Genomic DNA, 27,119 nt, shown 5'->3' on the forward strand with positions numbered 1-27,119 from the left:
TTTCTTCATCCTTACTGACCACAAACCACTGGCGGACGCCTTCTGCAACCCTCCTGAGGATCCACACCCACGGCGTTCCCGCCACTTCGACCTCATCTCGCAGTTTACTATGGACGTACGCTACATCAAAGGCATGGAAAATATCCCTGCTGATTTCTTTTCGCAGATCAATACTGTCTCATGCATCATCGATTTATCTGACCTTGCCACTCTCCAGGCCTCTGACAAGGAATCTCAAGCTCTTCACTGTCCTCAGACATCGCTTGTGTTTACCAAAGCCAAGTTCCCCGCCGTTTCGGACAAAGCATGGTGCGACTCTTCTACTGGCACTCTGCGGCTGTGGATCCCTCCCACATTGTGCCGGCAAGCCTTCAACACCTTGCATAACCTTGCCCACCCTGGCGTTCGCTCCACCACATGCCTCATCACTGAGTGTTTTGTTTTGAAAAAGTTTAAGCAGGACTGTCAAACCTGGGCACGCAGTTGCATTTCCTGCCAACGCAACTAAAATTGGATGCCACACCTCTCCCCCCCCCCCCCCTTGGCAAGTTTGACATTCTGCAAGGACGCTTCTGTCATGTACATATCGACCTTATCGGCCCTCTGCCACTGTCAGAGGGTGACAGATATATCCTCTTCACAATCGCCCGCATGTCTCATTGGGTGGAAACTGTTCCATTACCCAACATCACAGCAGAAACCGTGGCCAAGGGATTTGTCTCATCATGTACCGCTAGGGTCAGAGTTGCCTGTCCACCATCACCACTGACCAGTGGCGACAGTTGGAGTCTGCACTTTTCACGATTCTATGTAACCTTTGCAGTATCAGAAAAATTTATACAACAGCCTACCACCCACAAAGCAACAGTTTAGTGGGATGATGGCACTGCATTATGTGATCACACAAAACTGGAGACTAATGTGACTGTTCATACACATAACACAAGGAACAGAAAACAACTGCAGTGCATTCCACATAGAGTTAAGAGTTTTAAAAAAGAACCTAAATACTCTGGCAATACAAGCAATGTCAAGGGAATTACAACACCTCAAAACTGAGAAAATGTTCCCCCACAGCTCTAAAAAGTTTCTGATACAAGGAGAATTTCATAGTGTAGCTGACTGCATTAGCAAACAGTGATCAAAAGTTCATCCTGTGAGTGATAAATCTCACATATCATAAAAAGACCTAGCAACAGAAATCAGTGTTAAAGAAATCAACTATAATTAGGAATGAACCACTGATGTAAAATATAAGCTAATTATATCTCATAAAATTATTTTTTTTTATCTATCATGTATCATAAGTCATTTTGTACTGTGTAATATTGTGAATATACTGCATCATAAGTCATTGTGTACAATATATATATATATATATATATATATATATATATTGTGAATGCTCCTATGTATATTTAATGTGTTATTTCAAATAATCCAGATTGTAAGCCTGATGACCTGTCCTATGTTACAAGTACACATCTGTACAAAAGGTAATTTATGGGACCAATTAAAATCACAATCACAGTCACAACCTAATCTCTTTAAAGCAGAACCATAGCTGTCCGTATGATGTCTATTTCTTTCAGTTGTTCTTTAGACCACTGTGTTGCTTGGCTGATTACTGTTGGGGGACAGTCGGAAAATGCACCACCCCTCTTGAACATAGAACTTCATGCTCTTTACACAACACTTCACTTCATGTAGTCATATCATAGTCCATTACCATGTCATGCCATTAACTAAACAATCCATTGTGGCATATTCAGTTATATTCCACTTTTAATCAATAACAAAGTCTAACTTCCTGACAATGTTGGACTCCCTTACATCAGAGCAAATCTCATTTAATCCTTTCTGTAGGTGCCAATAATTCTCTCGCACTAAGCTGGATTCTAATTCCATGTGCTCTAAAGTGCCCATCACTGTTTCTGTTTGAAGTGTGTCAAGTGAGTGTAATAAGAACCCTGTCATTGTCATTTCTTAAACTTTTTTAATGTTATTTCTTTGACTTTCCTGGTGATTTGGTGTCATCTCGTGGAATCAGGCATACTGTCAGTGGTCTGCGTCTTCCCAACACAATATTTCAACATCATAACACCTGATGTAGAAGCAAAGTTATGACATCGGAATATTGTGTTTGTAAGACGCAGACCACTTTCAGTACACCCGATTCCGTGAGCTGTTTTAATGTTCTTCAACCTCTCTATGTATCAGCCTTCTTGCAGACTTCTCAGAAACCATCTGTAAAGATTGCTTCAGTATTATCATGTACACAAGACACAACAGGAATCTCTAAACATTCACATATGGGCACATTATGCATTAACTGCTTTAGAATTTTATAACTTGACTATAATTAATTGTAATTGATTTTACAAGTACTTTAATAAATTTTAAATATGTGACAAAGTGGGAAATAAAGTCATGTTCTTATGGTCAAGCTACTGCACTGGGAAGTCAGAAGTAATGGCAGGTGCATATGGATAATTTGGAGTTCATAGATCTAAATGTCTTTTGTGCTTGTAATTAAACCACAGTAGACTTGTATAATGACTTCTTGCTCTGTCAAGCAGCAGGGTGAAATTTCAGTCCCTGGTTTCTTTTTCAGGACACAGGCGATGAGAGAAAAATTCGCCGGGACCGCATCTCGTGGGCATTGTGTGTCCCATCCACATGCTCTGCAACAGAGGTCCAGGTGGCAATGGGTGCTGTGCTCCGTGAGGTGGGGCCCCCTCTCGGTGCCAGCCTGGAGGTTGTGCTGGACCGTGACAGCTGCACATCCCAACTTGAGCAGCCCACTCTGCGTCCAGCTCACATCGCTTTCATGTATGTCTCAAACCAGCTACACACAAATAGTGCTACAAGTGTGGGGGAATAGAGACAGAGAGGGGGGGGGGGGGGGGAGAGAGACAGAGAGAGAGAGAGAGAGAGAGAGAGAGAGACAGACACAGACAGAAATGAAGAGATAGAGAGAGCTTCATAGCAAGGTTCTGTTAGTGTGGTGGACTGAACCAGTGGTAGACAGCACAAATCCTGAAAAGCTAGAAATTTTTTTTAGTTCTAACAATTTTGGTAAACATTTTTGGAAACAGTGATCAATAGAGTATTATATTTTAACTGTGATCAAGACTGAACTTTAGTTAAAAAATTGTTACATCTGTTTCCTGGAAAAATGAGGGAATGTTTCGATGTATGCCAGATTATGTAGCTATGTCCTGGGTTGAGTCCCAATTCTCAGGCTACATGTAGACATTGGCTTTTATCATTTCTCTTCTTTTTCTCATCTGAATCAACAGTACTTCACTCTCAGTGGGCTCACCACAAACACCTTTCTAAAACAGCTACATTTACAACACACTGCTCACTCTTTACACAGCACAAATCCTGAAAAGCTAGAAATTTTTGTTAGTTCTAACAATTTTGGTAAACATTTTTGGAAACAGTGATCAATAGAGTATTATATTTTAACTGTGATCAAGACTGAACTTTAGTTAAAAAATTGTTACATCTGTTTCCTGGAAAAATGAGGGAATGTTTCGATGTATGCCAGATTATGTAGCTATGTCCTGGGTTGAGTCCCAATTCTCAGGCTACATGTAGACATTGGCTTTTATCATTTCTCTTCTTTTTCTCATCTGAATCAACAGTACTTCACTCTCAGTGGGCTCACCACAAACACCTTTCTAAAACAGCTACATTTACAACACACTGCTCACTCTTTACAGAGTAAAGGAGCCCACCATAAGGGAACTGTTCATTATTTAAATTGTCCCCTAGGATGAACACCTAGGGGACTTGCCAGCTAACAAATCCATATGACATTTTCACCGAGTGTAATTTTCCATTAACTTTTGTAAATTGTATAAAACCAAAGTTAGTGTTAACTTCCCATTATATGAAGGACATTAGATGTGTGATGCTAGCTCAGTCCACAAACAATTTGAAGAAAGGATCAACAGTGACTATGTTGAGGAAATTCATTGTTCAGTAAAATGATTTACTAATACTATAGAAAACTCACATCATAATAGCCAGACAGGGATGTTTGTTTTTCTTGAATAAGAACTCAAGGCGTTTTAACCAGTAATCTTCCTCATCTGTTTGCACTATAGATAGAGTTTGGGAGCTTCTCAATCTAACAAAACTTATCATATAATTATTGCTCCATTCTTGTTCCGGTCATGGTGGCTACATACATTCCAATATTAAGCAGTACCATTGCCCTTGTGGAACTATGGTAATATTACAAATGGAGCCAGAGTCCATGATAATTATAGCATTACCAGCTTATTATGCACTCCTCACTGAACACCATTCCCAAAAGTTAATATGATGCAAATATGTCCTGCGCCATACTTCCGTGATTACCACCTGTGTATGAAAAATTCTTTATCTAAATGGGCTGATGCTAATCATACCCATTCAGACTGGAATTATGCCAAGTGAGTTCAACAGAGATTTTGTTAATTATCAGTTACATAAATGTCAAGTTCAATACACTAACTGAGGCAGTTTTACTGATGAACCAGTATAAGCTATGAGTGACACAATGAAAGTCTTCTGAAAAACTCATGTCCATTAGTGTGAAACACATTAGTGCCAAATCTTTCACTCATTTCACTTGTGGAAGAATCTTAAGAATTCTCAGTTCACTACAATTTCAGCAACTCTCACGGAGTAAGCATGCGTCTATGTATTGTGGGATTTTTTGATGATGTGACTCAACAGCAAAGTTTGCAACATAATGAGTGGTAATTCTAACTAATCGATCATAGTAGGTAAAAGTTTATTTTGAGATCTGCAATGAGTTTTTTTCACCATCTGAAACACTATATGTAACCTTCTTTGGAATCTAGTTTGATAATAAGTTAATAGTGGATTGACAATATGAATTAGGATAGATTACTGCTCACCAAATAGAAGAGGCATTTAACAGCAGACAGGAACATTTGATAGTAGACTGTTAGATTTTGAGGTGTCAGACAAATTCCTCCATCAGACCAAAAAACTTGCACATACACGATTCATACATACGTGTCCACTGTCATTTCTGGGTATTGTGGCCCCCACTGTTGTGAGTAATGATTTTGGCTGTTGTGAGTAGTGGGCGCACAGAAGACATGAGGGTAGGGGAGGGTAAAGGATAGCAGAATAGGGATGGGGTGAAGATTCTGTAGTGCTGCCTGTAGGAGTGTGTGGGAGCATGGGGACAGGATGGGACTGCAGTGCTGGTGAGAGAAGGGACAGAAGCAGATGAAGGGGAAAAGAACTTTTCAGGTGAGCCAGTGGGACAGAAAGTGTGTAAAAGCCTGATATGAGAGCAGGGAAGGAGTTACAGATAGAGGCAAGTGGAGTACAGGGGATACTGAAAGTCGAGATGAGGAAATTCACAAGAACAAAGGATAATTCCACCTGTTCAGTTCATGAAAGCTTATGTTGATGGGAATGATACAGATGGCACAGGCTGTGGTCCATCTTCCTCTTGGCTATTTTGCTGGTGGCCATTCAAGTGGACAGACACTTGTTTAGTTACATGCCCATGTAGATTGCCACAGAGTGGTTGCATCTAAGTTGATAGTATTGTAGCCTACAATACAAATGGATACTGAACAGTTGACTTGTCTATTGAACAAAACACAAGAAGGCACAAAAGACAAGAACAGGTAAGTGACAACAACCACAAGCAATACTAAATCAGTAGCAATATCCTAGCCCAGGGTAGCATTGCATATCCATAACATAACCAACAGTGAAGTCCAAACAGTGTCCATCTTGATATCTTGTGTTTGTCCTGGTAGGATGATAGTGAACAGAATGACAAAGAATGATGATTCCTCAGATAGTCTGAGAATATACATTTATTGCTGCATCTCCATGCAAACATTGAGTCCCACATAAGACAGTAATAACAGAAATAATCATTCTTGATCAGAGCTAAGTATAATTGCAAGTCCAAAGAAATTTTGGTCCAATAATCACTGTAATCACAACTACACAGTACCACTAAGTCCCCAGGAATATTGGTAGTAGCTGCTGGGCAGCATAGCAAAACATTGCATGTGGTGCTGACTCAGTTGAAGCTCCAACAGATGGTATGCAACAAGCAGCCAACATAAGTGGCCTGGAGCAGAGCTGCAACTGCAACTGCCTGCTGGAGGATGCATCATGGCTTACGTACACTGCAGGGGAGGAATGTCCTTGGGCTCTCGATGACTACATGACCTGCAGATGCAAGTTGGTCCACTTGATAGTTGCACTGATGTAGTTTCTCTAAGTACTGCCTACGACTGATGATTGTTGTTTCTGGTGGCACCTGCTAGCATTAATCCAGTAAGCAGAATGTTTATAATCTGCATCACATCCAAAAATGTGATTTATTTGAGAGGCACTAAACAGTCCTCGCCAAGGGCTGGCAAGCTGCAAGCAGGCATCATGCCAGAAACAAAAGTGGCCAGCTATTTGGGGGACTAGCCTTGCATACTTTACAGATAGACTACATGACTGCTTTCACAAGTGGTCCTGCCTTTGCTGGGGTAGTAAATGCCTTCCACAGGTCTCCTGACCTAGAAGGGTGTATGGGACAGGTCTTGCAACTTCAAAGGCTGCTTTATCGTCTGACCCATTTAAACCCTTCCCAGCAACGCTAGCTTTCCTGAATTGCACAGATAAGACTTCTGCATGCAACAATCCTTCATCTTTGTGACCTCCTGACCTCAATCTTTGTTGGTCCCTCTCCTCGATATGTGTCAAACTGTGTTGTCCTCCCTGACCCCACTCCAGTCTCACACTTGGGTTGTATCCTTTCCAGCACATCTGCATTTCTCTCTTCTATATACACGGATATAGCCAAAATCCACCAAAAACTTTTAAGAAAGTTAAATTTCCCAAACTGAATAATTAGCATGGTTACATGATATTGTTAGTGTTAACAAACCAACAAGTCATTCTAGTGAAAGTAGGCATTTTTGGGAATCAGAAAAATGGTACTGAATTTTGGAAATAATCACTATTTAAGATTGAACATTCTGTAGCACAAACATTTTGATTGTGAATAACTTTTGAAATATGAAATTTTTGGTAAAAGTAAGACATTTGTTGAGAAGAGGAGAATGAAGGCTTCTAAATGAGCTATCTTGCTTTAGAAATAAACAGCTATATTCTCACTGAAAATTTCATCTCCACATAGTTTGGATACATAGTAATTCATGTATTTCCTTAAATCAAATATTTCCATAATAACTAAATGTACTAATATTATCAGTGGTCTGAAAACTATCCAGTGAATAATAAATATTAATCAGAAATGATAAATTAGTATTTTATGAAATTATTGCATATGCACCATTAACAAAACAAGATCAAATAAAGGGAAAGAAATATATTAAGGTTCAAATGGTTCAAATGGCTCTGAGCACTATGGGACTCAAATTCTGTGGTCATCAGTCCCCTAGACTTAGAACTACTTAAACCTAACCTAACCTAGGCACATCACACACATCCATGCCCGAGGCAGGATTCGAACCTGCGACCGTAGTGGTCACGCGGTTCCAGACTGAAGCGCCTAGAACTGCACGGCCACAACGGCCGGCTATATTAAGGTCAGAAGATGTAGAAGAGCAGCTAGGATTGTCCACCTTGTTCTACTATAACCTGAAGGCATTCCTTCATGAGATTTTGAATGACCTTTCAAAATAAGCAGCATTTGCTTTGGAGTAAGAGCATACTAATCAAAGGTGAAACTGAGCCAAGCATAACTGAACAAGCCTGTGACTGACTTACAGCAACTGATTTAAGTCTTTATCACACAAAGAATCATAATGTACACATTCAAACAAATAAAATGGCCTGCTGATAGCCTGTAATGAGCATATCATAAAAGAAAATTATATGTGTAAAATACTTTATGGTCCAGCTGGATGACAAACTGAAATGGTGTCATAACATGGACAAGCTAATTCAGAGGATCTCAGTGAGTTAACTTGAAGACAAAGGTGCTGAATTTCTTTGAACACTTTGTCTCTCTCTCTCTCTCTCTCTCTCTCTCTCTCTCTCTCTCTCTCTCTTATCTTCTGAAATTATCAATTTGTAGCAATGTAATTAAAGTAAAGAAAGTATTCATTCAAAAAATACTATGTAAAGCAGGTAACTGAACATCTTGCAAAGGCCTCATCTGGCTTCTTGGCATTCTTGCTTCCACTTTCAGTATGTTTATTCCTTAATGGTTCTAACATGGCTCTGAGCACTATGGGACTTAAACATCTGAGGTCATAAGTCCCCTAGAACTTTGAACTACTTAAACCGAACTAACCTAAGGACCTCACACACATCCATGCCCGAGGCAGAATTCAAACCTGCAACCATAGCGCTCACACAGTTCCAGACTGAAGCACTTAGAACTGCTCGGCCACACCGGCTGGCATTCCTTAACGGTATTTGTTGCTAATAACAGAAGTTGGTTTATAATTAATTGTGATATACACAACTACAGTAAAAAATACAAGAGCAGTTTTCTTTCTTTAAGGTTCAAAATTTTATTTTTAATTCTCTTATTGAGGTCTTCAACCTGCTCTCATTACTCACAAAGCAAGGAGTTGAAAATCCCTATAAATTCAAAAGCAAAATTAAAATTGTTCATATCAGCTGCTCTTTTTGTAAATTATCTAGATTCAAAAGTTGAAAATTCTTCTTTTCCTGATAATTTCTAGTAATAATTTGAAACAGGCCTATATTCTTACAGGATACATTTGTTGTGTGATAAATATTAGTGTGTAAAAGTTGAATTATATTAATGATATGGTATAAATAGTAGCTACTTAATGTACTCTATGTGATAAGAAGTATCCAGACAACCCCAAAAACATACGTTTTTCACATCAGGTGCATTGTGCTGCCACCTATTGCCAGGTACTCCATATCAGCGACCTCAGTAGGCATTAAACATTGTGAGAGGGCAGAATGGGATGCTCCGCAGAACTCACAGACTTTGAATGTGGTCAGGTGATTGGGTGTCACTTGTGCCTCCACTTTTGAAGAGCAATTCGGGTATGGCAATTGGGTCTTTCAACACAATTGAGCGCCTGCTCATAATGCACAGCCAGTGGCAGAGTGGTTACTAGACAATAATACCCTGTCTGTAATGGACTGGTCTGCACAGAGTCCTGACCCGAATCCTATAAGTTACCTTTGGGATGTATTCAAATACTGACTTTGTGCCAGGCCTCACCAACCAACAATGATACCTGTCCTCAGAGAAGCACTGTGTGAAGAATGGGCTGCCATTCCCCAAGAAACCTTCCAGGACTTGATTGAATGTATGCCTGAGACAGTGGAAGCTGTAATCAAGGCTAAGGGTGGGCCAAGACCATATTGAATTCCAGCATTACCGATGGAGGGTGCCACGAAATTGTAAGTCATTTTCAGCCAGGTTTCTGAATACTTTCAATCACATAGTGTAACTGAGTAGTTTGCAGCTTTTTTAGAGCAGCAGAAAGCAGCAGCTTTCCTGCTAATTTTAAAATGAAACATTTAGCCTGAGTAGGTGAAAATAGATTATTGAACTTAAAAAACAGTTATTTACTACTGCTACTTGTAACAGCTGCTTGTCTTTGTTATTTATACATTGACCATTAAATCTTTCCTTCATAATGGGAGTTATAAAACCTCTTGAAAGAATATGGATTATATAAGATGTTTATTTTCAGTCTATGTAATTATAAGAAAAGAATCAACAATTCTATTGACAAAAATGAATGTAATGATAATTTCTATATTCACTTGTTCCTCATTATTGACATTTATACTTTATGGTGGCATCCACAAAGAAAATTTAAGTCCCAAATCTTTACCATGCCCTTCGGAATTTCCATCAACCAAAAAAGTTTAGCAATAAATTTCTAATTTGGAATGATACCTGTCCTCATTTCTAATTTTAAGATATCTACCTTATTTTAGTGTCTAACAACAACAATCAATTTTTTTTAACAGGTGTTTTGTGGGAGCTCTAATTCTACTGGTTTTATACTGCTCATACTATCATATGCGCTCAAACATGAGTCAAAATTCCTTGCAGTCTACAAAAAATTTAGGTATGTCCTAATATATTTTAGAGTGTCATAAAAGATGTTAAATTTCCCTTACTTTTTTAATGCCAGCAACTCAAGAAAAAGAAGATTAAATAATTTAAAGAATTAATATACAGTAATATAAATAAGTTCCCTAGATAAAGTGTTGCATTTTTTTTCTATTTTGTTCTCTTTTGCTTTATGTGTATCATCTAACAAGCTTAATTCCAGCTTGAGTAACAATAAACTCTCTTTAAATGCAAATATTTACTTCAGTACATCAGTATGAAAAAAGCCAAACATCAGTCAGATGGTGAACAAGTCTTACTATTAACAGCAAACATATAGAAACAGCAGTGTCATAAGTAATGGTACATTGAAACATTAACCACCAATTTCAGTGATTAGTTATTCTCAGTGGCAACAAATATTCTACTTCCAAATTTAAAAAAAAAAATGCATCTGCATTATATTTACTCCAACAGACACTGATCATTCCATAGACAATGACTAGTTTTAAAAAAATACTACCGATGAATTAGGTGACTAAGATATGGTACCAAGTTCTTCTGGTTGTAAAGGTGTTTTATACAAGAGTATTAAAATCATATGCTGCATTTCTGTGACAATTCTTGAGCTATTTTGGCAAACAGCAAATGATTCAAAGCAAATAATCTGGAAGACTTAAATATTTCATCATGACAACCATATAATAAAACAGAAAGAGGAAATTCACTTTTAATTACAAATCTGTTTCACTTCTTCCAGTCTTGTTAACACTTTTTGTGAAAGTAGTCTAAAGTGGAGTGATGATGTATTTTGAATGGAATGATCTTAGTATCACAGTGTTTGGTGCTTAGTCAGCACCTGTTCTTGACCCACATAAATGATTTCCCTTGGACTTTGGTGCACTCTTCAAAGACTATGATCTTTGGTGATAAGACAAGTAAACTGATAAAGGACTGAAGCACATCCCTACCTGATACAGCAAGTGTAATAATGGAACAAGCTAACAATTGGTCCACAGCAAACAGCTTAACCATACAAAGATTCATATTATCCAGTTCCAACCAAATAAAAATATATTAAAGGTACAATAAATATAAATCAATGGACACACTCTGGATGAGACTCAGTGTGTGAAACTGAGTGTGGTGACACAGCGTTTATGACATTGGGCTCTCTCATTTTGGAGGATGCCAGTTCAAATACCCATCAGGACATCCAGATTTATGTTTTCTTTGTTTTCCCTCAATTTCTTATGTCAAATATTAGGGTGGTTCCTCTGAAAAAGATGCAGCCAATTTCTTACCTCCAGTGTCTGCCTCTATAAATGAGCGATTACCTTACTTGACTATCTGGGGTACCCACGTTCAACTGCCAGCACTGCTATGGATTTTTCCATGATGGTAAGCATGGAATGGGATTTTTCCATAGTGGTAAGCTGGGAATAGGATGAACTCAGCCTCATGAAGCCAACTAGTGACTTTTACTTGATGCCTCCATTATAAAGCAATCACTTAACTCAATTGAAGAGTGTTAACGTGGGCAATTTTTAGCCAAATACTGGAAGTTAAATAAAATCATTTTTTATGTTCACATTTTATTACATTTCTGGAGACAAAAAATCACCTCTGCAGGAATCAACAGGGATACCAAAAACGACAATTGTGTAAAACCCAGCTCATTCTCTTCCTTCATGAGACCCAGAAAGAAGTAGATACAGGCCCCCAGGTAGATGCTATGTTCCTAGACTTCTAGGAGGTGTTTGATAAAGTTCTGCATTGTCATTTAGTGAACAAAATAAGAGCATACAGAATATCAGACCAATGGTGTGATAGAATGGAAGAGTTTTTAGCAAACATAACACGGCATGTCATTCTCAATAGAGAGAGGTCTTCACATACAAAAGTAACTTCAGATATACCCCAAGGGAGTGTTATAAGACCATTAATTTTCACAATGTATATAGATGATCTAGTAGAAAGTTGGAAGTTCCATGAGATTTTTTCCAGAAGATGCTGTTGTATACAGAGAAGTTGCAATGCTGCAATATTGTAGCAAAATTCAAGAAGACGTTCAGAGGATCACTGCTTGGTGCAGGGAGTGACAATTGATGTATCAAGATAAACAAATTGTGCATACATAAACAGAAAGACTCTTTATTGTTTCAGTATACAATTGCAGAACAGTCAGTGGAAGCAATTACTTCCACAAAATATCTAGTAGTATGCATGTGGAGTGATATAAAGTGGAACAACAATGTAAAATAAATTTCTGGTAAGGCAGATAAGACTGAGATTCATTGGAAGTATTAGCAGGAAATGAAGTCCATAAAAAATATTGCTCATCAGTCCAGGATCTGTACCAGATAGGTTTGGAAGAGGAAAAGATCCAAAGACGAGCACCACAATTCATTACAGGTTCATTAGTAAGTGCAAAAGCATCAGAGAGATGCACTGCCAACACAGTCAGCCATAGTGCCAGTAGTGTCAGTGTCGTCCTAACCGCAGCCTGCTTCACAACTGCTGTGCATCGAGCTACCTTAATTTAAGTATTAACTGTATTTTTCTTACTTGTCACTTCTTCTTCCATGTGTTTTTGCTTTTAGGAAGCTTTAATTGTCGAGTGCTATTAATAGTGTTCCATAGATTTCGTTTTTGTTTTGAATACAGTCAGAGAGAGTCCCTTTAGTCAGCCATAGTACCAGTAGTGCTAGTGTTTGTTTCCAATACAGTCCAGAGACAGGTAATGCTATTTTCATTGTTTTCTACAAGAAGTGGCTAGCAATCACAGTTTAGTCAATAATCAGCCACCTTTAGTAAATTAGCAGTTTAGTTAAAAGTTGATTAAGTCTCTTCACTAAATACACTCCTGGAAATGGAAAAAAGAACACATTGACACTGGTGTGTCAGACCCACCATACTTGCTCCGGACACTGCGAGAGGGCTGTACAAGCAATGATCACACGCACGGCACAGCGGACACCCCAGGAACCACGGTGTTGGCCGTCGAATGGCGCTAGCTGCGCAGCATTTGTGCACCGCCGCCATCAGTGTCAGCCAGTTTGCCATGGCATACGGAGCACCATAGCAGTCTTTAACACTGATAGCATGCCGCGACAGCATGGACGTGAACCGTACGTGCAGTTGACGGACTTTGAGCGAGGGCATATAGTGGGCATGCGGGAGGCCGGGTAGATGTACCCCCGAATTGCTCAACACGTGGGGCATGAGGTCTCCACAGTACATCGATGTTGTCGCCAGTGGTCGGCGGAAGGTGCACGTGCCCGTCGACCTGGGACCGGACCGCAGCGACGCACGGATGCACGCCAAGACCGTAGGATCCTACGCAGTGCCGTAGGGGACCGCACCGCCACTTCCCAGCAAATTAGGGACACTGTTGCTCCTGGGGTATCGGCGAGGACCATTCGCAACCGTCTCCATGAAGCTGGGCTACAGTCCCGCACACCGTTAGGCCATCTTCCGCTCACGCCCCAACATCGTGGAGCCCGCCTCCAGTGGTGTCGCGACAGGCGTGAATGGAGGGACGAATGGAGACGTGTCATCTTCAGCGATGAGAGTCGCTTCTGCCTTGGTGCCAATGATGGTCGTATGCGTGTTTGGCGCCGTGCAGGTGAGCGCCACAATCAGGACTGCATACGACCGAGGCACACAGGGCCAACACCCGGCATCATGGTGTGGGGAGCGATCTCCTACACTGGCCGTACACCTCTGGTGATTGTCGAGGGGACACTGAATAGTGCACGGTACATCCAAACCGTCATCGAACCCATCATTCTACCATTCCTAGACTGGCAAGGGAACTTGCTGTTCCAACAGGACAATGCACGTCCGCATGTATCCCATGCCACCCAACGTGCTCTAGAAGGTGTAAGTCAACTACCCTGGCCAGCAAGATCTCCGGATCTGTCCCCCATTGAGCATGTTTGGGACTGGATGAAGCGTCGTCTCACGCGGTCTGCACGTCCAGCACGAATGCTGGTCCAACTGAGGCGCCAGGTGGAAATGGCATGGCAAGCCATTCCACAGGACTACATCCAGCATCTCTACGATCGTCTCCATGTGAGAATAGCAGCCTGCATTGCTGCGAAAGGTGGATATACACTGTACTAGTGCCGACATTGTGCATGCTCTGTTGCCTGTGTCTATGTGCCTGTGGTTCTGTCAGTGTGATCATGTGATGTATCTGACCCCTGGAATGTGTCAATATAGTTTCCCCTTCCTGGGACAATGAATTCACGGTGTTCTTATTTCAGTTTCCAGGAGTGTAGATTCCTTAGGATGGATAGGATGTGTGACTGCTGTGTACAGACGCAGGAGGAGCTGGCCACCCTTTGCGAACAGCTGAGCGTGTTGATGGGCGCAGTCAGCCGTCTTCAGGCTGCTGCCTCGGAGTGTAGCGACAGTGGGGAGTCTGGTGCGTTGCAAGGTACACCCCAGGTGTTACATGCTTCACCCACTGTCCCTGCTGTCGAGACATCTTCGCCGGTACCGGGCGCGGTTGGGCCAGCCTCTCCCCAAGGGCAGTGGCGGGTTCAGCGGCGTTCACAGTGCACGAGGCGGAGGGTAAATGTGGAGGCTGTCCATGTGGCATCCCCCACTCTGCCTGTGAGTGGACATGTGGCTGCTCCTTCAGCAAGGTCTGAGCAGGCACACGGGGGGGAGGGGTTTATTAGTTATTGGGAGCTCCAGCATTAGGCGGGTGATGGAGCCCCTTAGGGAAATAGCGGAAAGGTCAGGGAAGAAGGCCAGTGTTCACTCTGTGTGCTTGACGGGGGGTCTCATCTGAGATGTGGAGGAGGCCCTACTGGCGGCGATAGAGAGCACTGGGTGCACCCGACTGCAAGTTGTTGCTCATGTCGGCACCAATGACTCCTGCCGTCTGGGTTCGGAGGTCGTCCTCAGTTCGTATAGGAGGTTGGCGGAATTGGTGAAGGTGGAAAGCCTTGCTCGCAGGGTGGAACCAGAGCTAACTATTTGTAGTATCATTCCCAGAACCAATCTCGGTCCTCTGGTTTGGAGCCGAGTGGAAGGCTTAAACCAGAGGCTCAGACGATTCTGCGGAGATCTGGGGTGCAAATTTCTTGACCTCTGCTATTGGGTGGAGAAATGTAGCATCCCCCTGAATAGGTCAGGCTGGCACTACAGGCCGGAAGTGGCTACAAGGGTAGCGGAGTACGTGTGGAGTGCACATGGGGGTTTTATAGGTTAGAGAATTCCCTCCCTAGGCCCGACAAGATGTCTCCTGAGATGCAGCAAGGTAGGAGTAGGCAAAATGCAACAGGGAATAATAATATTAATGTGCTAATAGTAAACTGCAGGAGCGTCTATAGAAAGGTCCCAGAACTGCTCTCATTAATAAACGGTCACAACGCCCATATAGTACTAGTGTCAGAAAGTTGGCTGAAACCAGACCTAAACAGTAATGAAATCTTAAACACAGATTGGAATATATACCACAGAGACAGTCTGGACAGTGAAGGGGGAGGCGTGTTTATAGTGATAAGAAGTGCAATAGTATCGAAGGAAATTGACGGAGATCCGAAATGTGAAATGATTTGGGTGAAGGTCACGGTTAGAGCAGGCTCAGACATGGTAACTGGAGGTCTCTATAGGCCCCCTGGCTCAGCAGTTGTTGTGGCTGAGCACCTGAAGAATATTTCGAGTAGATTTCCCCACCATGTATTAGTTCACTTTGAGGCACAAGCTTCCAGGTTCTATTGTGGTCATTCCCACTCTATACAAAATATTCTTATTTCTCAGTTTGTCAAACTAAGTGCTTTCTGGATGTAGCTGTATTAATTCACATATAAATATATAGGACAACAGGAAATAAAATGTGTTAGATAAGTACTTTTACCTGCTGTTACATTCAAATGTCTGGACTTAATCTGTAGGTCATTATGGTGATATATGTGTCTATGGACAATGCATGTCCCATTGAGATTTGTTTTATAACTGTGTGGATTTGTTATTGTGACTTTGTATTGTTATCCATCTGAAAACTAAGAGCTTTTGCGTTTGTTATTTTTTAATGTCTTTATTTCTGTTTCTTGAGTGTCATCTTGGCATTATAAGACCAAGAGTTTAACTGTCCACATGAATTAACTATGTAAATCAACTTCTCTAGAACATTCATGTGTTCTAGAAATCACTGCACAGGCGTACTTCATCCGCGAAATGCAGGGTTACATCTGGTAGAATATTGTTATATGACTACTTTCTTATTTTTGAGAGAGAACAAACTAGTATTAGAGAAATAAAAGCAAACAAACAAAGATAATTACTTCCATGATTCATTGTGGATCCACAATGGAGAGATGCTTGCTTGTGTATGAAACTTTGTATTGGAAAAATAACTGCAAACATTTTGCATCTTTAGAAGTCATTGCCTGTGGTTCTGAGTATTTGTGTTGTTCATCTGTTCTTATTGGAAAACACAGATTACACACAATATTAACATAACCTATAATATTGATTTACTGAATCCTTGTATTAATGTAGACATGTCAAAATCTATGAGGTAAATAGGGCAATCATATCAATTCCATGTGATGTGCGTATTATTAAATATGTCACTAATAGTTAGCACTAGCAATCTGTAGAAGGCCTGCACTGTTACTGAGGACATACAGTATGAATTACAAATAATGAAGTTTCTAAAGAAATTACAAAGAAATAACAGTATTCCATACACATGGATGTAGTTTACCATTAAAAGTAATCGAAGATAACAAGTGTGTTAACCATACTTCAAAATTCCAATAACATTTATTTATTTATTTATTTCCTTCAGGTACCAAAGAACAACTGATATTTGCCTTTTCAATTTTTCAAAATATCCAGCGCCTCACAGAAAAAAATGGTAAAGTGAGAGGACTTGACAGCTTTCACTTTGTGCGTTTCTTATTTATCATTGCGGTGATTGCTGGTCATCGGATGCTTATTTCATATGGGCATCCAGTATACAATGGTGAAGACTTGGACAAGGTAGGATTATGGAATCCTTAAGTCAAATCTGTACAAGGAAAACCAATTATTTAAAGGGATATTTGGAGGGAGGGAATAAGGGGGAGGTACTGCACAATATAATAAAAACACAATATTCTTGTGGGGGCACACTTCAGCTTATGGTTACTGGGTACATTGTAGTTTAATATCTCATATAGTATTATTTATTCATTTGTTTTTTGGTGGTGAGATTAGATACATTAATTTATGCACAATAAATCAATCATAGTTGTACATGGCTATTATCAAACTGTTTCAATTTGTCTTTTTGCTTTTAACATTTAATGTTACATGCATGGGCATTGTCAACCAAGTATAATTTTTTCAAAATTACAAATTTTTCACTATATAATACAATTAAATAATTTAAGTTGTAGGATAGTAATTCATCCCATAGTGAACAATTGGTTTTATGTGCAATTTATTACTATACTTATTTCTGGGACAGGATTGTTTTTACATTATTATTTGTGTTACACCCAAGTTATACAGGCATTTTTAGGTCAGCCATTGCTTGAGTTGCTTTTTAAAAGTATCTCCAGTCGCCATCTTAATATAAGATAGCGGCTTTTTGCTGTTGAAGCTAATCTTCTGTTAACCATATGAAAATGTGTATAATGCCTTGTGTCATATTTGTGAATTTCCATATTTCTGTTTGTGACCTTAGTGCTTTCTTTCACTAGCATAATGGTTTCTAGCATATATGGAGTGTGTGTGTGTGTGTGTGTGTGTGTGTGTGTGTGTGTGTGTGTGTGTGTGTGTGTGTGTTCACGCGCGCGGGCGCGCGTGCATGCGTGGGGGGAGGGGAGACGGGGGCTTAGGGGTGCTCAGTGACAAGGTTAATAGAGCCCTCTAGCATATATGTGGCATAAATATTGAGAATAGTGAGTCTAATGAATATGCTTTTATGAGATGTTACATATAGACTGGACTTTTTTTCACCAGTTGCAACATTTTGTCTGTTTGGTCCACTTAGTTTAAAGGGAACAATATTTATAATATTTATTTTTCTATGCTTAGTTTTAAATTGTCTCTTTCAAAGTGAGCTTTTGCCATTTCAATAAAGTTTTGAATCTCTTCAGTTATGCCAGCCTCACTCTCTGTACAACAGACACCAGATGTGTCATCGGCATACACAGTGATCAAATGTTTATCATCTGCAGAACATGGGAAATTATTTACATAATATTTTAGTAGGAATGGATCTAAAATGGTGCCCTGAGTGACACCAAAATGTATAGTGTTTTATTCTTGACTGTGATCCATCCAGTACTGCTCCATTATCATATACAAGTTTGGTACATTCTAGTCTACCTTTTGAATACATTTGTAGCTGTTGCATGAGTTTTCCAGTGACATAACTCACTGAAATTTTTTTATTAGTGTGCTTTATGATGCACTGTATCAAAATCTTTTGAATAGTTCATGAAAATTCCTACTGCTTAGGAATTTTCATTATTTTTTCAGGTACATAATGGACTGACTAGATACTTTGACCTCCATGAGTCACACCATGTCTCATAATATGTCAGCATTGTTGTAATATTCAAAGATTCCTTTCAACATTATTCTCTCATCAGCTTGCTGGATGTTGAGACTAGGGCAGGGGATCTGTAGTTCTGGGCATGATTTATTTCTGCTTTTTTGTGTAAGGGTTTCAGTACAGCTAGTTTCAACTCGTCAGGGAACACAATGTCTCCAAGAACACAGCTTATTAGGTGAATTAAATGCTACACTAGCTTACAATTTATTTCTTCAATAGATATGAAGAAATTTCATGTGATCCTGGTAACTTTTTTCTGGGTCCATCAGTAAGCTGTAGAATGTCATCCATGCATACTAAGGGTAGTGCACCGCAGCTCTGTTCATTAGTGGTCTCAAATGTATACTGTGCATCCAGTCATCCAGTTTCAGGCAGATATCATTGTTAGCAAAATTTATAAAGTAATTACTAAACACTTCTTACTAGAAGGGGGTCAGAAATGACATCATTTTCACAGTTGATTCTATATTATTAATTTCAGTTCATTTACAGCTACCCAACAAGACTTTGAAGCATTATCTGAGCTTCTTATTTGTTCGCTAATTCTTGCTGCTTTTCATTTCCGGACTTCTTTCTCATAATGATATTTTTACTGCTCATAGAGTTCTTTATGTAACCTTACAAAAGTGTTGTATGACCCATTCTAGACCATTGCTCAACTGTTTTGGATTCATGCCTAATTAGCCTGAAAAGAGATACTGAATTTATACAAAGAAGGACAGCACAAATGGTCACAGGTTACTTTGATGCACTGAAGAGCATCACAGCTATGCTGAGACATGTGAATCAGCAGACATGTGAAGACAGATGCCAACTAGCCTGTGAAAGTCTACTTAAAAAATTTCAAGAACCATGATTAAGTGAGGCATTTAGGAATATAGTACAATCGCCTGTGTTTTTCTCCTGTAGGAACCCAAAGATAAGGTTAGACTATCTGCAGCACACACATGTCATTTAAGCAGTTGTGCTTCCCACATTATATACACAAATGGAAGAGATAGCAACTATAATTCATGGTTCGATAGAAAATGCCCTCTGCCATGACTGTCATATTCACTAAAACTTACATCTCATACTATACATCCCAACACAAATTAATTCTTCATGAATAACTCCCAAGTCCACATTAATATAGTAGCTCTCATAAACTACTTACATTAATTGTTGATTCTGCTATGGGATACTCTATTTTTGTTAATGAGGGTATAAAGAAGTATAACACAGTTAGCTACTACATTTTTCTAAACAAACTGCTGTTTTTCCAATTTAACTAGATAGTTATAGATTGAAGCAGTGACATAGAGCTTGAGATATGCACAGCTAGCTCAGATGGTGAGAGCTGTTACTCTGAAAGTCAGAGGTCCAACTTGGTGTCCTTATCAGACACAAAGTTAAAGTGTGTTCAGAAGCTTCAGAAAATGTGCTATATATCTACGTCCCTATTACATGCATCAGTCCATCTGTACAGTCCTACCTCATATATTTTTATTTCTCCAGTGTGTTGTGAACTATACCCATGTTCATAAGCTGAGGGATCTTTGAGATCAACAAAAAATTCAACATCAGCACAATTCAGAAGAAACTGTTGTGAGACAGATTGAAAATGTCATATATGTCCCACCAGTACAAGACTTTTTAGTGAACCTGCAACAGTCCATGTTGGCAGATGGCATGTGTATGCTGCTTATTACTGTATGACTGTGTGCATTTGACTCAAAGTATGAAAACTGCAGATAAGCAGGATGAAACAGTAAACCATTTTAGATGAAATTGCATGTCATTTGGTCATTGACAAATTAGAGATCAGCCATATTCAGTATAATGTGTGCTTTATTTGTGATATTACAAACTTTAAAATATCATAATATCACATTGTGCATTTCTATTCATAAATTTAATTTAATTTAAATGTCATTGTTCCAACTTTATATGCACTGCCATTTTGATATTCACTGATGATAACTTTTGTATCTCTTCACAGATATACAGCAACTTTTTCAGTATCCTCTTAGCAAATGGGGCACTAGTTGTTGATGTATTCTTCACATTAGCTGCCTTTACTTCAGCTTATATTCTTTTTGATGAACTGGAAAAGCCAACAAATGCTAAGAATATTTTTTCTGTTATACTAACCCGATATTTAAGGTAAGTGACATCTGTTTATTATGTAAGTATGAATTAAATGAAAGTGAATCCATATTAAAATTTATATAGGATATTGATTAAGGATTCTCCTTGCAGTTTTATTTTTTATTTTTATTTACACCTCAAGTCCCATAGGACCAAAGTGAGGAGCAAATCTCCAAGGTCATGGAACGTGTCAGTACATGAACTCACAACATAAAAGTAATAAACAGATAAAAATAAATATTCATGAACCTGAAAAAAGTCAGTCCATAAGTTTAAGTAAACGCTATCAGCAATACAATAAGAATCAGCTTAATTTTTCAAGGAACTCCTCAACAGGATAGAAGGAGTGACCCATGAGGAAACTCTTCAGTTTCAATTTGAAGGCATGTGGATTATTGCTAAGATTTTTGAATTCGAGTGGCAGCTTATTCAAAATGGATGCAGCAGTATACTGCACACCTTTTTGCATAAGAGTTAAGGAAGTCCGATCCAAATTGAGGTTTGATTTCTGCCGAGTATTAACCGAGTGAAAGCTGCTTATTCTTGGGAATAAACTAATAATGGTAAGAAGAAATGACAATAACGAATGTACATATTGAGAGGCCAATGTCAAAATACCCAGACGACTCGTGAACAGAGGTCGACAAGAGGAAGGGAAGGGGCAAATGAACCGGAAATATAATTACATTTCTTAGGTGTTTGCATCTCGAGCAATAAGAGTTTTGTCATATTATGTACCAATGCAACAGTGGTGCAGTTAGAATTTCCATTAGATCTCCTGCATGTTCCAATTTTAATCAAAGTGCTGCCAGTCAGCTTTATTTTGGGTAATATGGAATGCTATAAAAGCTCACCTGCCCCGTTATCTTACGACTTACACATAAAACTATGTGTCTAATTAAAGTACACAAGTTGCTGTGCCTCTCTAGGAACTACTAGAACAGATTCACCATATTTATTTTCTAACTTCAAAGTATCAAGCTTCAGTTGTGAAATTATATTGAAAGCTGTGAATATTATGTTATTTAACACAAAAATTTGCTTTCAGTCTACTGAAATAATAACTGAGAGCTATTAGCAGCTTATTTATTATACATTTATATCAATTTCTTCTTACAAATACTTTTGGCAAATCAAGAATGTTTTTGAATATTCCATGGTTTCATTCTGACATGGGTTAGATGAGATACCCAGGCATAATAACTGAAATGAAAATATAATCATTTTCTTATCCTTCAAAATGATAATGAACTATCTGTAATTTCGTGCTGTCTATCGCATGGACCTTCAGGGTAAATTCTACTCTGGCCAGTCTGTCAGGGACTGTTGCAATTACCTTTGACAGTATGACGCTCATACAAGTATTCGGATACTGCATCCTCCTAGCATTTCATTTGCATTTTTTTAAAATGAAAAAAATTTCCTCAACATAGTTAAATTACTGTTTCTGAGACTTCAAATATTCTCCATACTGACACCATTGGTGTATTCAGTGAATGTGTGTGTTATAAATGAAAGTCACAAGAAGGTAACTGCAAAAGTCTCTGAGACTTGGCTGACATGTTCACACTGAAGACTAACATAAAAACAAAATGAAGACAGAAACCACTAATCATTAAGACAAATGATTGTATTTTTTGTTTCTGTTATTGTATCTAGAGGTCTGAGCTAAATGTTGTAAGAACTAAGGCAGTCAGATCACAGGTTTACACAGAAATTAATTTGAAATGGAGCAAGATTCTGAACTTGCCATTTTTGGCGTGACTGTTTTAATGAGTTTCAGAACAGTTTGTGTCACAATAACTAAATTTGATAGAAATTACAAAAAGTTATTTTATCCTAGATGATTCATACGTATGTGTTCCATGTTTGTACTGTGGATTACTTTGATACCTACATGATCAGGGCAGTTCATTGATGTATGCAAATACAGCATTGGCATAAAGTCTTTCCCCGCCCACAAAATCTATTTCTGGGGAACTTTGCTAGATACAGCTATGAAATTTGTTGCAATGTGCAGTGTTTGTAGTGTTGTCTTGTTTCTTCCTGTCTGGTTTAATGCCCCATAATCAACTTATTTGCACTGCGTACGGTACCTGCGGGAGTATTCGATCATAATAAGAAGTCACGATCGGTGTAGATTCCGATGATTGCTTTTTTTTCTTCATGAGTCATCTGATTGGTTTGGAGCGGTCCACAAAGACCTCCTCACCTGCGGCAACCACTTCATCTCAGAGTAGCATTGGCATAAGTTCTTTCCTTGCCCACAAAATCTATTTCTGAGGAACTATGCAAGATATAGCTATAAAATTTGTTTCAAATGGCAGCTCAGCTCATGGAGTGTTTTACAGATACACATGCATATGTGCTCTGTTTGTTGCCCATAGAGAGTCTAGGCCCTATTCAATTTCTCTCCATGAATTTTCCAATATCTCTTCTGTCAGCACCTCTACAGCATCTCATATTGGTGCTGTAAGACTTTTTAAATCAGGAGCAGGTGAGCTGCACATTATCCTTAATATAACCTCACAAAACAGTCAAAAGAGGTTGTGGCTATGATGTTGGGCTGTCTCCAGTGATCACTCTGTCTGGGAAGGTTCCAACCAAGAACAGATGAACAAATAACTTTTGGTGTGACAGTGCACCATCTTGCTGAAACACTACCCATTGTTAAAATTTCTGTGACTGAGGTGCTACATACAGTTCCAACACACCCATGTTGCTGTAATGGTAGACTCAATGATAAGGAATGGTCCAACAACTGTTTTGATATTAAACCTATTGTATATTTGTTCTTGGACTGTCCCTTATCTGCTGCATTATGTCACATCAATTCAATGACCCCCAGTTCTGGACATTGTGTCAGTTATTTTTCCAGAGATGTGAAAAGTCACTTCAAACTTTGTTAAGGTAGTCACTGTCTGTATTGATTCATTTCTGTATGTTCCAGGCCAGCTCTGCACAGTGGGGCTTATCAGCTGGCTGCAAGGCTTACAAGTGTTGTGCTGTATACGCATGGAAATGCAGTTGGTTGTGTAAAATCTTAACTACGGTGCCCTAAGGGATGCTTGTTTCTGAGAAACATAACATGTTGATTTACGCTGATTGCATTGAAATGCTGTATGCATGGTATCAATAATGTCCCCATTGACTTTAGTCTGCAATTTGGGACGGCTGCTGAACCGTAATGGCTGACTGAGTTTCGTGAGACCACCTAGCACATTGCACTTTCTGTTGCATAGGTGACATTTGGACAGCAGCCTTCCTATATTATGCTACCTGTAGCAAGAAAGAGGAAAAAAATTACTTGATGTCAGAGCACATGTAGAAATGCATTTATAAAAATGTAATGAGTTAAGCTACTATTTGCAATGAACTGCATGGCTGTACCTAGCATAATTCGTTAGAAACAAATTTATGTAATCAGAGAAATGCTTCATGCTCACCATGCACATTATTTTATGTTTTAATATGAATATGAATGACACCTTTTTGGAGCAATGATTCGAAATTACATCCTTCTTATGATAAAATCCAGAATATCTATGAGTTATTCACTAAAAGTGCCTTCACCTTCAGTCATATACTAATTTCTGTTGTACCCAATTTAGATCACAAAAGTCATTTATTAACACTTTATTGAATATGCTGAAACACAGAATAAATTATGCATGTTTCAAATAAGTTATCTAACCAACCCTGTGAGTTTCCAGGGCTGTAAGTGAAAACAACCAGAAGTAACACAAGTTTAAATACAGTACTGGGCACCACTCATAGCTGAGGCTGAAATCAATCCCTTGGCTGATATGGTATCACAGTCCACTGAAGTAGACCTTAGCAGTGGAAGGTAGATCCCACTAGACTCACATCCCAAGCAAGCTAAGTTGTCATGAACAGATAACACAAGTAGTTCAAAGAATTTCCAGAGAGAATCAGTTTAGTACGAATTCATTGTCAATACTTCAGGTAGCTGAGGAGTGGAACACATTAGCTATCAAACAAAAGTGAGAATGGGTCTGTAACCACTTGAACTCAAATCAGCCAGCTGACTGGCCACATGACCAGCTGGACAAAGGTGTTGTGGTGCTCACAACTTGCAACAATCACACCATTCATAGCTGAAATAAGTCATCTCATTAGCATGGTGTCACCCATTTATATTTTCATGGGACTACAATATCCCTAGCATGTAGGTGCAAAATTATTTAGATGATGCAAAGGAGGGTGATGTGCTGCCTGTAGGCTGTTGCTGGATGAGGTCCTGGCGGGCACTTCTGGTATGTCGATGCTCTGGTCCAGTGGAGAAGGTGAAGAAGCAGAAACTGGCTACACAGACTGAGGTGCCAGAAGTGTCGCATTCTATCAGTGGGGCTGTGAGGGCCTCCTTTGCTATAAACAAAGGAGTTTGAGAGACCAAATGCCCTTCATTCCTGTTGAGTTGCTGAAAATAATGGCACAGAGCCACCACTGCTGCAGTAGCCCCTCAGATACAACTATAGTGACGGTGGTAATATTGTGTGTGTGAGTTGTGCTTATGTGAATGTGCATGTATTTTCAACTTCAGAAGAAAGCTTAGTGTACAGCAGTCTTTTCATTGTGCCTATCTGTGACTCAGTGTTTTCTCTATATGGTGAATAGCAATCTATCTATCTAAACTTTCCAATGTTTAAAATAAAATATGTAAATACATGGTACCTGAAAGATAGTAAAAACATCATAAAAAGAAGTAAAATGAGAAAGTAATGGCAAGACCATAAAAAGTGGAAATGATGGCTCCAGTCCCATGAGGAGAGATGTACGTTTCCAAAACCAATGGCACCCAAGACTGATACTTTGTTTAAAAAAATGCTAACTGTAGGCAAGTAGCAAAATGATAGCTTAATACCAGTTTTCACAATATCACTAATAACAGAGAGTAGCACACAAAACATAGGTTACTGGTGCACATAATACAAATGGTAAGGAACTGATGGTGAAGAAAGTTTTTTAAGCTATGACAGTGAAAATGGGGGTGACCCAAATTTCCATACAAATGGTTTCGAAAAAAACACAGCTGCAGTTCCAGGAGGAACAGCAACACTAGAATCATCCACAACAAATGTAGTAGCAACTAGAATGATAATCTAAGGAATCATTATGTGCCTAACCAGCAAGTAAATTCCAAAGGAAGAAAAAAACTTAAAAGAAAATAACCCTGCCGTGGGAGAGGCCCACATGTATGGCATTAAGGAAAATAAAATTTTCTTTGGAAAATAAAATTTCCTTTGCAATCCATACACAATTCAACCCTCCTCTTGGGACTGTCCAAATATTTAGAAACTCAGTCTCCAAAACTTTCAGACATCCACATCAACTCAAAACTCCACTGGGTCAAGGGACTATATCAGCCAAGTTTGTGAAAAGATAGCCCCAGATATTTTACCTCACATAGCAATGAAGAAACATGGTGAATAGTGATTATCTTTATGTGCCACACTAATATATAATGTATATAAAGATAAATGTAAAATCTATTCATTTGCACTTTGTATGAGTTTTATTACACTAAACTTTTTGTGGATTTTTGTTTTGCATCATGCAGTATTGTTAACTGAAAATGTTAGATTTTTTACTGAATAGTGAGGCAATAGCCAATGGCAATTTTTAAACAAGAGGAATAATGGCTAGTGGTAAATTTATTTTAAATGTACTTAAATATCTTATGACATGTTTTAATTGACATTTTGTAAGTAAGTAATAGCTTTACTTATTACTTACTGTTAATTACTATTACTTTCTTACATTTTATGTTGACAGGTTGACGCCATCATATCTGGTTATTCTGTTATTTGAAATTTGTGTCTTACCTTACATAGGTAATGGACCATTCTGGAAAACCAGTGTTATTAAAGAGCAAAATCGCTGTAGTGCATACTGGTGGGCTAATATACTATACATAAACAACTATCTAGATATAAAAAATCTGGTAAGAGAACCAGCTACATTGCTATTAATTATGCTTTTCTGCCAATCTATCACTTTATATGCCTGTGTTGTGATTTTATATATCTTCATTCCAGCAAAGTTTTCTTTTTGTCTTTTCTTGAACTTTAGTACATTCATGTTACAATCAACTATTAGTTCTATTTGATATCTGTATTTCATTTATTTTTGTTCTTTGTTGTGTTGTTGTTGTTGTTGTTGCTGCTGCTGCTGCTGCTGCTGCTGCTGCTGCTGTTTGCTATCTGCATTTTCATCACTTCAGTGCAGAAGATATCTTTGTAATGTGATGTGATGAAAACCAGAGAGTTATATTCTACACAAACTATAGAGCTAAGTTTTTGAGTTGAGCACATATGACAGTGT

At 38.9% G+C, this 27,119-nt stretch overlaps 1 protein-coding gene across 1 annotated transcript in view; it reads left to right on the forward strand.

Moving 5' to 3' along the window:
- LOC126334513 (nose resistant to fluoxetine protein 6-like) overlaps positions 1–27,119 on the forward strand; it is a 156,037-nt gene that overhangs the window by 73,024 nt on the left and 55,894 nt on the right. The window contains exons 4-8 of the mRNA XM_049996859.1: positions 2,615–2,832; positions 9,991–10,091; positions 16,887–17,080; positions 20,626–20,789; positions 26,571–26,739. Coding sequence (XP_049852816.1) covers positions 2,615–2,832; positions 9,991–10,091; positions 16,887–17,080; positions 20,626–20,789; positions 26,571–26,739 — 846 coding nt within the window. The remainder of the gene's footprint in view (positions 1–2,614; positions 2,833–9,990; positions 10,092–16,886; positions 17,081–20,625; positions 20,790–26,570; positions 26,740–27,119) is intronic.

This window comes from Schistocerca gregaria, chromosome 2 (assembly GCF_023897955.1).
Source record: "Schistocerca gregaria isolate iqSchGreg1 chromosome 2, iqSchGreg1.2, whole genome shotgun sequence".
In the NCBI taxonomy this organism is placed as follows: Eukaryota; Metazoa; Arthropoda; class Insecta; order Orthoptera; family Acrididae; genus Schistocerca; species Schistocerca gregaria.